Here is a 12,797-nt window from a genome sequence, read left to right on the forward strand (position 1 = left end):
GATCTATTGGAAACAACCTTTCGACCTTCTCAAGGTAGGGGTAAGGCCTGTGTGTTTGTTTAGCCGATGGTCTATTGAAAACAACCTCTCGACCTTCTCAAAGTAGGGGTAAGGCCTGTGTTTGTTTAGCCGTTGATCTATTGGAAACAACCTCTCGACCTTCTCAAGGTAGGGGTAAGGCCTGTGTGTTTGTTTAGCCGATGGTCTATTGAAAACAACCTCTCGACCTTCTCAAAGTAGGGGTAAGGCCTGTGTTTGTTTAGCCGTTGATCTATTGGAAACAACCTCTCGACCTTCTCAAGGTAGGGGGTAAGGCCTGTGTGTTTGCTTAGTCGATGGTCTATTGAAAACAACCTCTCGACCTTCTCAAGGTAGGGGTAAGACCTGTGTTTGTTTAGCCGTTGATCTATTGGAAACAACCTCTCATCCTTCTCAAGGTAGGGGTAAGGTCTGTGTGTTTGTTTAGCTGATGGTCTATTGGAAACAACCTCTCGATCTTCTCAAGGTAGGGGTAAGGTCTGTGTATTTGTTTAGCCGATGGTCTATTGGAAAAAACCTTTCGATCTTCAAAAGGTAGGGGTAAGGTCTATGTGCTTGTTTTAGCCGATGGTCTATTGGAAAAAACCTCTCGACCTTCTCAAGGTAGGGGTAAGGTCTATAGGCCTGTTGCTTTTAACAAGTCTATTTGTTGATTCTATTAAATCTGTACTGATGAAGCTTGTTCGTCTTCATAGCCATGAATTTTCATTTTTGACGATGGAAGTCTGAATCTGAATGGTTCAGACTTTAGCCTATTAAGTGCATGGGTTTGATATTGTCTGATTTGGTCAGATTTAAAAAAGAGTTTATGGAAAACACTTCCAGGTAGTTTGTTTCTCTTCAGCTGATTTTCCGTGTTCAAAATCATGAATGTGCATTGGTCGGTTCAGTTCGATTTTGTGTATTATCAATTTGATTTATCGCTTTTTGATTTGTAAATATGCTAAATCGATAATTAAATTAATAAGATATTTTTTATCAATTTTTGGTTCTTTAACGCTTTGATTTCAATTTTATCGATAGATCTCCGGTTCAGGACAGCTAACAGTATAACAAACAACATTATAACAAACAGCAGCAACAACATACCTAGTGTGTTACCACATAGTGGAATCTAAAGAAGATAAAGTGTACGCAATTCATACCACTACCTTAAATGAAGTAGATAGGTTGTTTCCGATAGATCTTCTAGCAAAAACATTTAAACAAATATCATAACTAATTCTGACTGGTGAAACTGAAATTTGCACAATTAGTACTCTTTAACAAAAGTGAACTACTAAACCCAAGTCTCTTTTGGGCCAAATCAAATTGAAGCAAATTATCCTCAATCATAAGTCCACCAAATACAATACTCGTCCTGGGCTCAAGCCCACCATCCACAAAGCCCAAACACCAAACATCTTTAACCCGAACCATTAAATTCGACCCGAATATCCTCCAATAAATACCCGGTTTATCCAATACCAAATCAATAACCGGAACCGCCGGTCCAACGCGCGTATTTACAATCGCCTTCACCGGAAAACACACATTAAACGGCTTCACCGGATTCTCCGTCGCCGTCAAATTCATCGACTTTGCTTCAGCTACAAACTTCTCCGTCACCGCCTTCAACACCGCCGTATGAACCACCGTATACGGCGTCGACGTACTTATCTTCGTCCCGCCAAATCCACTTTCGTTAATCTTCAACAGCGTTTCATTCAACTTCACGGATTTGTTGTTCACTTTGATCGCACTTACTCCGATGAAGTACTCGCTTGACGGAAGCCAGTAGATGGGAACAGTTCCGCGAGACGGATTGAGAATCAACGGAGTGTAAATCAGTAATTTCGAAGCATCAATTCCCGGCGAGAAGTAGTAAGGTCCGGCGGTGTTGAAAAATGCGACGCCGTTGCCGGATGTTCCGGCGGTGGAGCTTGGTAAGCAAACGGCGAATATCGCCGGAGAAGAAGAAGAAGTTTTGCTGAGCTGAAAAGGTAATGAATAGTTGAATCTTCCTAATGCGGCTACTCCGGTGACTCCGTTAGGTAGTCCCCGGAGTAATTTCGTGTTGCCACACGAAAAAACGTAGTCTTTGATTGGCCGGAGTCCGTTCGGATTCCGGCCGTCGGTCGTGGATACTGCGAGCCTGCATGCATGGAATGGAATATTTACGTCAAATCAATAAATATGGAAACGTATGACTTATACATATTTAATACATAATACATGATCCATATACGTGACACTGTAACTTGATCTCAGCTGTACGCCTCCGACTTTGAGCGTGCACAAGCAAATACTTAAATTTGTATAAAGTTAAACGCGCAAACACACACATTCTACATGGCACAGTACAAATCAGTTCGGGTGCATTGCATGTGAATTGCCACGTAGGATGCTATGTATTAATCGGGTGTCTACTCATTCAACTTTATACAAGTTTAAGTGTCTACTTATGCACGTCGGAGGACATAGATATCGGCTGAGACCAAGTTATAGGTCACGTTATATGACTAGCCGGAGGCCGTTCGAATTTCAGCCGACAATCGTGGATGGATATTGAGAGGTTGCATCGAATGTTTACATCAAATCTATAAATACACAAACGGATGAGTTATGTATCTTTGACATAATGCATAAACAGGACATCTAACTTGGCCTCAACCAACATCTATGCCTTCCAACTTCGAGTGTGCACAAGCAGACAGTTAAACTCGTATAAAGTTGAACGCGTAGACACACACATCCTACGTGGCATGATACAAATCAGCTTGCGTGCAGCGCACGCAAATTGCCACGTAGGATGCTACGTAAGACTCGTGTGTCTATTCATTCAACCTTATACTAGTTTAACCATCTACTTGTATATACCCGAAGTTGGAGGGCATAGATATCAACTGACGCCTATATATATATTATAAATATGTTTTTATAGCACAGAAATTTGTTGATCATATAAATCGAGACAAATGACAGTACAACAACATACCCAATATCCAATATATAATCTCATAAAGTTGGGGTCTTAGAAGGTAGAATGTGTACGGACCTTACCATTACCAACATACCCAATATACAATCTCATAAAGTAGGGATCGGGGAAGGTAGAATGCATATAGATCTTACCCTTACCTTAGAGGTAGGAGAGGTTGTTTCTGATAAACCCTCGACTGAAACGAATATTTAAGATTAAATTACTTACGAGTCGAGCATAATCTGGCCTATAGCAGTCTGACGCGTAACCGAGTTTTCTGGGAAATATTCACATGAATCAATAGAACAACCAGGGCCAGGTTTCTTAAAACAATTGCCATAAATGCCAGTATTAAGGTCAACACATAGTGTTTCATTGTAGAGAAGGTGTTTATAGGAAGAAGATTTGTAACGACGAGTACAATCAACCCAAGTCAATGAAGCACCAAGATCAAGATGTAAATTTGTGACTTGCAATGGAGTTTTGAGGTAGAGTGAGAGGGTGTATAGATTTGTGGAGTTGTCTTTGGTTATGGGTGTTAGATATGATTGTTGTGAAGATGAATGAAGGATAGTAAAGAGGAAGATGATGATGAGTGTTGAAGATGTTGGGTTATACATGGCTAGTTGACTTGGTGTTGTGAGTGGTTCTTTCTCATCTATTGAGTTGTATGGATATATATATATATACATATATACATATATATGTATACATGTATATATACATATATATATACAGATATATATATATATATATACATATATATATATATATATATATAGATATGTATATCTATATATCTGTTATGTCATCTGCTTCTGTGCTGTACTATGTGTTTGTTTGATATCTCGTAACTTGAGCCGGGGGTCTTTCGGAAACAGCCTTTCTACTTCATCAGAGGTAGAGGTATGGACTGCGTACATCTTACCCCCCCCAGACCCCACAAAGTGGGAATACACTGGGTTTGTTGTTGTTGTTGTTGATCAGGAGGTTATGGATTCAAGTCTTGGAAATAACCTCTGGCAGAAATGCAAGATAAGGCTGCGTACAATACAATCAATCTTAGTCAATGAAGCACCAAGATCAAGATGCAAATTTGTGACTTGCAATGGAGTTTTGAGGTAGAGTGAGAGGGTCTATAGATTTGTGGAGTTGTGTTTGGTTATGGGTGTTAGATATGATTGTTGTGAACAGTGGCGGAGGCACATACAATTCAGGGGTTCATCCTTCGTCCGAAAATTATATTATTTTCACATGGTCAAAAATATTTTGATGTATATATAGTAGATGTTGAACCCCCTTCGACTAGTCCGTATATTTACTTCTGAATGTCCTCAATGAAAAACTTGGCTCCACCATTGGTTGTGAAGAAACTTGTGAAGATGAATGAAGGATAGTGAAGATAAAGAATGTGAAGTAGATGATGATGATGATGATGGGTGTTGAAGATGTTGGCTTATACATGGCTAGTTGATTTAGTGTTGTAGTTGATTCATTCTCATCTATTGAGTTGTATGGATATATACACTTCAATGGGTAGGTAGAGTAACTGGTAAAGTTGTTATCATGTGATTGGGAGGTTACGAATTCAAACCTTGAAAATAACCTCTAACAGAAATGCAAGGTAAGGCTGCGTACAATACATTCTAATGGTGGGATCTTTTTCCGAATCTTGCATATAGCGAGAGCTTTAATGCACCGAGGTGTCCTTTTTTTTTAGTGGGTAGGGGTGGTGGATCGAGGCGGATTGAGAATTTATGAGTTTTTGAATTTAAAATTGAATGGATATGTGTGTGATTTAGGCAAAAGGTATTGAGTTCACGTGAACTTGTAACTAGGCATTTAGATCTACCCTTGAGTGGAGTGGATAGAAAGGTATGCAGCGTTGCGGACATCGAATTATGCATAAAAAATTACTAAAACTGCAATAGCTATAACAACAACAATAAACTCTGTGTATTTTCACAAAGTGGGGTTTGGGTAAGATAAAGTGCATGCGGTCCATACCACTATCTCAGATGAAGTAGAGAAGTTGTTTTCGATACTCCCGACTCAGGACAAATAACAGTATAACAAGCAGAAAACATAAAAACAAGCGAAAAAAATAGGGTAACGCCGACACTAGATAATAAAAGAAACAAGACACTCATAGAGTAACACAATGAATTGCAATAGATAGTAACGGTCGTTATTTCTTGTACCAGATTGCTTTGTTTTGCTTTTTTTCAAATCGAGGATTTATTTAAAACAATCTTTTTATTTTGAAGATAGAGATAAGATCTGTATATTGTAATATTTAAATTCGAATATAATATTATAGATATATACTTGTAATATATTTAAATATTTCCTCTTAGACTTTAGTGAAGTATTCACATGTAGTAGATCTTCCCACTAGCTAGCAAGTTGTAATAAAGATGAATTCAAAATCTAAACTTTCTTTCAACATTTAAGATTGTTTACTACTCTCTTTGTTTCATAATAAATGAATTGTTAGATTTTGACACACAGATTAAAAAAAAGGATCAAGGACAAATTTAACAGTCCATTTTTACCTTTTTTCAGAGTACATAATCATATTTATGTCATTCTTTTTCAGTTGATGGACCCCTTGATTGTCAAATCCTTAAGGGTAAATTTAGAAAAAAAATTCAATGATTCACTTATTTTGGAACATAAAAAATACTCCAACAATTCATTTATTATAAAACGGAAGGGGTAAATTATAATGCAAATTGTAATTATTAAACAAGAACATACAATTCCTTACTAATTATTAAACACAATTATATATATACATATGAACATATTCAAACATGTGGGGTTGTATTTTTATTGTTTTTTTTTTTAACCATAATTATTAATTTTTCTGACTTTTATGACACTACTATTTGTTGGTTATCACTGAATATCTATAAAAATTTGTGTCAGGGCTGAAAACAAAGGGGCCATTTTAAATGAACTGGCCATAAGACTTTGTCAAACGTGTTGTTTTTATTACTTTCCCCATCTCATTTTATTTGTCGTCATTTGATCGAACACAAAATTTAAGAAATAAATAATAATTTTATAAATTGTACAAAATTCTGTTAAAGTTAGGGGTGGGCATAAATATAGAAAAACTGAATCGAAATTTACATAAACTGAATCGAACCGAACTAATTCGATTTGGTTTTTGATAGACCTAATTTCATAACCGAAAATCAAAAAAATCGAACCTGAACCAAACGCCCACCGCTAGTTAAAGTCACTTTAATGTTTATTTTGTAGTTGTTTTTTATTAAGTGAAATCCCGTAAGGATAAAATGAGAATGATGTGTTGTTTAGAAAGGTAAATGTAGTCAGTTACGGATCCAGAATTTAGGGATCATGGATGCTCGAAAGGTTCGAACACAAATATCAATATTCAAAGCTTTAAGGTTCTATCTGAAAAACCAAAACAGTCAGTTATCTTCTTAGTTTAATGGGTGTTTTTCTCCGTCCTATATCAGTTTTAATATATTTCTTATATAATAATTATATATATAATTTGTGTCAGATTTAACAAGTGCCGGAGCAGCACAACAAATTAACACCTATAACACGAGTCAAAAACAAGAGCGAAGAATTATTTCAATTTTTCGTATGTATTAGTCTATGAAATTTTTCGAAATATGTGCGCGATCACAACAATAAATCGACACTAACACTCCTTCGAAAGATAAAAATAGGTCAAAAAATAATGGTAAGTAAACATTATATCAAAAGAAACATCTAAATCGAAAAAAAAAAAAAAAAAAACATTATACAAGCGTAACTGTGACAATAGATCGATAGTATCTAACTCCATACATGAGCCACGATAAATAATTTACATTTACCGCGCCAATGGAAAAGCGACATCCATGTTGCGATAACAAAAAAAAACCTATTCCGGTTCTTAAAAACCGCGAGTTGTAGTGATCTGGAGATGTACAAGTTCGCATCAAATTCCAGTAAGTTATACTCTAAATGTATCGGGCAGCCCGGTGCACTAAAGCTCCGGGGAAGGGCCCCACCACAAGGGTGTATTGTACGCAGCCTTACCTTCCAAGATACTCTTAACTGTATCGGAGTAGCACAAAACTGAACGTTTGCTGCAAAAAAGCTGTAAACAAGAATCAGTTCACTTCAAATTCTAACCGATGTAGTAATCGTGCTGTTCGGGATATAGAACACCGAGCAATTTGAGGGACCGGACTGGCAAAAATGATCTCTCACCTAGTACGGGCGCTTAAAGCAACATCTCCCCGTCAGGGCCGGTGATCATATTCGCCAAGTCTTCTTGTGACAGTAGAGTTTTCTTGCCCAGCGCACCGTTCTTATCATATGGCTGAGCCATCTTTCTCAAAAACTGCATTCGAGGAGGGAGGGGAAAAGATTGAAAATTAGAAGAGGCAGTATGTATCGAGGCTCCTGTCATCATCGAAACAACAACTTCTCGATTCCAAGCAAGTTGAGCTCGACTATGTAAATCTTCACCGATCCATGTCGATCAATTTAAGCTTCACATAAGTTTAATAGAGTATGCAAATATAAAGAAATAGCACTAGAAGTTCTCTTATTTTCTACTGCTCGAGGCTCCTGTCTCAACTGGCAACTAAACACTCCCCCAACGTTGAAAATGTATATCTAGACACCTTAACTCGTCTCCACTCGGATACCCCATGCTGACGTGGCAAATAAAATCCGGAGGTGTATAGATGATCGTTTTGTAAGTTGGAGTGTTGAACAGACACAGTAGAAACGAGTTGAGGTGTCTAGATGTGCATCCTCAAAGTTGGGAATGTTTAGTCGCCGTTTGAAGCCAAGATAAGGCGCCTAATTTAAACCTTCACTAGTAAAGCCCAACCTACCAACTCCAGCCCGCTTCCGTATATGCCCAACGATAAGGACAAAACAGAACTACTCCGTACGTTTCAAAAAGAATAACCTAGTTTGACTTGCCATGGAGTTTAAGAAAGTAAAAACGACTTTTGATTCTTGTGGTCTTAACTTAAAGTTATGTCAGATGTACCAAAATGCCCTTTAATCTTGTCGTCTTAAACATGCCACGTGTAAAGTTGAAATTAAAGTAATGTCAAAAAAGGAAAGGGGTTATTCATTTTGAAACGGAGTAAAACGGAAAGTAGGTCATTCTTTTTGAAACGGAGGGAGTATTTTTAATCAAGCAAGACAAAAAGAGAAGATCCTCCGAAAGATGCATAACACACTAGATGATTCTTATAAACAGCAGAAGTTGAACACTACTGTATCAGCATAGAATGGTTTTGCGATGCGTCTGACTATTAGCGCCATGCAGGAAACAGGATAGCAGCAAAACATAAACCGATACCACTCACCTCTTTTGCTATATACACGGCCATGTCCGTACTTAAGTTCAGGTGAGCATCCCGCAAATGTGAAAGTATCCATCCAGGCAACTTGGAGCGCTTATCATGCCGGCTATATCTGATCACAGGATATAACAGGCAAGGCATCGTAAGCATCTTGTTCCGGTACTACTTTTCGTGTGTATTGAGAGGTTAGAACATATTCAAGACGATATTTTCTTGGCATATCGTCAGTTTGTCAATGACAGTATCTAACTTGCCCGCTAAACAACACATGTAATTGCTGTTAGCTTCTCGAGTACTTAACGTCACAGATATATGGGGGTCGGTTGGTAGGAGGGATAAGTAAACTAATCCCAGGATTAATTTAGAAGAGGATCCATGTTTGGCTCGGACAAAATGTATGGGATAACTCATCCGGGGATTAGTTATCTCGGGATTGTAGTGTTTTTCTATCCCTCCTTGCGGGGGGGATAACTAATCCCGGGATAGCTAATCCTGGGATTAATAATCCCGGGACTACTTGTTTTCCAACCAAACGACCCCTTAGAGACTCTTCAGCATTACTATAGCCACATACAACAGAGTGTAGGTTAGTATAATAGATAAGAGGTCCGGTAGAACACAACCCATTGCTTGAGCATCGTTTTCTAAATTTTGATTCACTTTCGAGTTGTTTTTCTATTGTTATTACATTACTGACTCGGACAAAGAAGCAAACCTTTTATCAGCAAAAATCATCATCCCATAATCTGCCTTTGAACGGATAACTCGACCCACACATTGAGCAGCTTGCCTCTGAAAACATATGGTAAATGACTTATACCAGAAAAATATCACAAATACGTATTATAAGGACTATAAGTATAACTTGAGTCTGGAAGTACCAAAGCATCAAACGTTAGAAAATCGCCCTCTTTAATCTGGAAAGTCTCCCTTAGATACTCCAATCGCGCAAGCAATATTCTGCAATTTTAACACACGTCGAGGTGCAACTTTTAGCCTAAAAGATTAAGTTCACGTCTCTATCCCAGGATAGATTATCTGATTACAAAGAGACAACATCATTTCGATCATCAGATCATAAGGGAAGTGAAGCCTTGGTGGACAGAGTTACCCGGTACCTGCTGCCAGTGGGAGGTGGGAGGTATCCCGTGGAATTAGTCGAGGCGCGCAAAAGCTAGCCCGGACACCACGGTTATCACACAAAAAAGAGAGGAAAGTGAAGCATAACATGTAGTGATACTAACCTGCTTAGCGTGTATTGGAACGGAACGCCAAACATGATAACAAGCCTGCCATAGTGTCTATCAAAGTCTATACCTTCAGCCACTTTTCCCCTGCACAGTAACACACGGACATCATTAAGTCCAACGTCAATAGGGGTATACCAGATCAATTTTGCACTTCCTTTCACACCGTCATTGCTGCTATAAATGATATCCGCAAGTTGATATAAACACTGAATTAACTATTCTCAAGGAAGCAAACCTTGAAAAAGTTTGCTTTCGGAACAACTTTTCTCTCGACAAGTTTAAACAACTTCCCTAGTAGATGGACGGAAGACATTTGTAACTTTCTGAGTTTCCCTTGTAGAGAGAGAAGTCACTACTGCTCAGTATGTTAAAGGAACTAAAACTCCATCGGCAAGACAGAAACATGTATTTTCCCTTTAAGTAAACACAACGAAGTGATAGATCGAAGCAATTATGCAATGGCTCAAAGAAAGAATCACCTAGCAACAGAGAAGAAAACTGCACCCCTCCCACTATCACAAGCCCTGCGATAATTATCCAAAGCCAATGTAGTCTCTACAACATCCTGGGTCTCGATAAATACGAGTTTATGTTGCATTATATCCTGCATCATATTATGAAGATAAGAAAAACAGTAGATAGAAGTAGCCAAATGTGTGATAAGGCACGGTTGTTAAGCATTAAACGTTCTCAATTAGTTCGCAAAAAAGAGTGTTTATCCAAAAGTCAAGAGCATAACATAATAAAAGGCTATGTTGCTCAGATTCTTCAAAAATGTCGACGGGTGCATGTCGGATCCTCCGGAGATAGAGTATTTTTGAAGAATCCGACAAGGGTGCGACAACATTTTTGGAGAGTTCGAGCAACTTAGATAAAAGGTATAGTGGCACCTTTAATATTCCTGATTCATGCCAACTATTGACGATTCCGTCCATATATGAGTAACTGACGAAAAAACAGACAACCCCATCTGGAACAACAGAAACCATTTCAAGCAAAAGCTTCCCATAATTTTTCTCGACGCCCGGATCGCTTCTCAGGTCATACTTAGTGCTTACAGGAAGCTGATCACTGCAATTAAAAAGAAATACAAAACAGATATCAATGTACCAAATTCGACATAATCAAGCTAAAGAACACTCAAAAACTAAGCTGCTCGGACTCTCCAAAAAAGTTGCCGCACCCGCGTCAGATCCTTCAAAAATACACTATTTTTGGAGGATCTGACACTCACTGGTCAGCATGTTTGAAGAGTCCGAGCAACATAGCTCAAAAAGATATATGCACTCTCCTTGTCATCCCCATCTTGTGAGCGGGTTGGGGGTTGAGATTACAATAATCATAGTTCAACAGCTAGTCAAAGGTTTACCTTCCCCGTGTAAGGACCATTGGGCATATGCAATCCCTTGTCAATGACATCTTGAGGCTTCGACTAACTACCGGATTAAAATTGAGAAGACGTGGATAGAGATCAATTGGACTGAGGGTCCCAGAGGTAATCACAACAGACTGGAATCGTTCAAAAACGGGCTTTATGGCAAGAGAGGCATCATGACAAGTAAGCTGGCACGACAAAATATTTCCGAGGTAAGAAAATTGAGCACTAATGGTAAACCAACTAAAAAAATCATCAACGGCAACTTAGACATCTTCACAGTAAAATGCATTTCAAAATAATATAGCAATATTCTTACTTCTTGGAGACAGATTTTCGATACATAACACAAAAACTACGATTAGACTAATTAGAGGCAATCATTAGAAAAAGATTAATTAAAGAAAGACAAAATGAACTCCCCAGTCCCACTCAGTTAAGGGGCATCACAATAGTAAGTGTCTAAGAACACATAACAAAACCGGTGCGCACAAAAGCTTCCATTATGCGCAGGGTCCGGGGAAGGGGCCCACCACAAGGGTGTACTGTACGCAGCCTTACGTTGCATTTCTGTCAGAGGCTGTTTCCAAGGCTTGAACCCGCGACCTCATGGTCACATGGCAGCAACTTTACCAGTTACTCTAAGGCTCCCCTTCAAATATTATGAAGAAACTAGTAACAATAATCTCCGATACAGATTATTTAACTCAAAATAGATAAAACACAAACTTAGACTAGTAGGATGTATTATAAGACAAGTATGTCCATACGTTCGCCAGTAGAAGCAAACACACACCTGAAGGACAGGATCACGAATTTCTGGCATCCTCTCATCAGTTGGTTCAATTATAATAGAAAATCCCCGAGAATACGTCCCTACCAATGTGGCAAGGTCACAAACAGTTTGTACATGCAGAAACTCATCTGTATCCGTTATCTCCAGGGTTAACATAAGGGAGTGAAGCCTATCGTAACAAAATTTTAACATCTTTTGGTCGATTCCAACTTGTGTATTAATAGAAGCAACAAAGCCTACAAGACCCTCCTTTTCCACATTTTCAGTCTCTAGACGCCCTTTAAGATATTGGACAAATCTTCGCAAAACAGACAAGAAGTGCTCCGCTTTCCTTATATTTCCTGGGACTGCTTCCTTCATGATGTCATCAGGCAAGGCAGGATTAGCAAGCCATACATCCTGATCTGTACAAAGAAGATAAATGAGCGACGACGTTGATTACTATAACTAGTGCAAGAAAACGGTTTAATCAACATACCAGGCAGTCTTTGAGCTAAACCCTCAACTAGACGATTATACTCGGCACGCAATCGACCAGCATCAGTAGCCTTCAGCCTTCCTAACATGCAAGATGTTAGCCAAACATGAGTATTTCGCGATCCTTCTACTTTACTTTTCTACTTTCTCGTTACGTATTTTCCTTAAAAGGGCTTATGCAAGAGGGCGTTATAATAGATCATAACATAATAAATACTGGATTGAACCATCTCCAAGGTATTTCAAATATTTTTACCCCAGAAAACTACATCATAAAAAAGAACTCAAATGCTATTAGCAAATTCATATTTCTATGCACACAAGTAAGAATATGCAAACCATATAGTATACACACAGAATGTCCCTGAAGATAAATCACAAAAATCAACAATATAGTATAGTGCACTAGTGCCCTGGAAGACACAAACGTTCAGTTTCCTATAAGCATGCTTCGCTTCACATGTGTCCTGTTGATTATTAAATGCTTTATAATGTAAATATTGTTTTGATTTGATTTGCTTCTATTGCATTATTGTTTTCA

General features: G+C 38.4%; 2 protein-coding genes across 4 annotated transcripts in view; both read right to left on the reverse strand.

Annotated features, from left to right (window-relative positions):
• Positions 1-1,046: 1,046 nt before the first annotated feature.
• LOC107875184 (probable aspartic proteinase GIP1) lies at positions 1,047-3,670 on the reverse strand. The gene is made up of 2 exons (XM_016721791.2): positions 3,230-3,670; positions 1,047-2,173 (listed from the first exon to the last, which is right to left on the reverse strand). Exons 1-2 carry the CDS (start codon positions 3,619-3,621, stop codon positions 1,258-1,260), a joined length of 1,308 nt encoding a protein of 435 aa, XP_016577277.1. The 5' UTR covers positions 3,622-3,670; the 3' UTR covers positions 1,047-1,257.
• A 3,038-nt stretch (positions 3,671-6,708) lies between these two features.
• Positions 6,709-12,797, reverse strand: part of LOC107873713 (general transcription and DNA repair factor IIH helicase subunit XPD) — a 13,121-nt gene continuing 7,032 nt past the window's right edge. For 2 of the 3 annotated variants that reach the window (XM_047413392.1, XM_047413394.1), the window contains exons 3-13: positions 12,258-12,334; positions 11,780-12,183; positions 10,978-11,171; positions 10,499-10,679; positions 10,088-10,212; positions 9,603-9,692; positions 9,240-9,318; positions 9,074-9,150; positions 8,362-8,470; positions 7,241-7,373; positions 6,709-7,127 (exon numbers count right to left, since the gene is read on the reverse strand). In XM_047413392.1, coding sequence (XP_047269348.1) covers positions 7,254-7,373; positions 8,362-8,470; positions 9,074-9,150; positions 9,240-9,318; positions 9,603-9,692; positions 10,088-10,212; positions 10,499-10,679; positions 10,978-11,171; positions 11,780-12,183; positions 12,258-12,334 — 1,456 coding nt within the window. In that variant the 3' untranslated portion in view covers positions 6,709-7,127; positions 7,241-7,253. The remainder of the gene's footprint in view (positions 7,128-7,240; positions 7,374-8,361; positions 8,471-9,073; positions 9,151-9,239; positions 9,319-9,602; positions 9,693-10,087; positions 10,213-10,498; positions 10,680-10,977; positions 11,172-11,779; positions 12,184-12,257; positions 12,335-12,797) is intronic. The other variant, XM_047413393.1, reaches the window with a different exon arrangement.

The sequence above is a fragment of the Capsicum annuum genome, chromosome 6, assembly GCF_002878395.1.
Source record: "Capsicum annuum cultivar UCD-10X-F1 chromosome 6, UCD10Xv1.1, whole genome shotgun sequence".
In the NCBI taxonomy this organism is placed as follows: domain Eukaryota; kingdom Viridiplantae; phylum Streptophyta; class Magnoliopsida; order Solanales; family Solanaceae; genus Capsicum; species Capsicum annuum.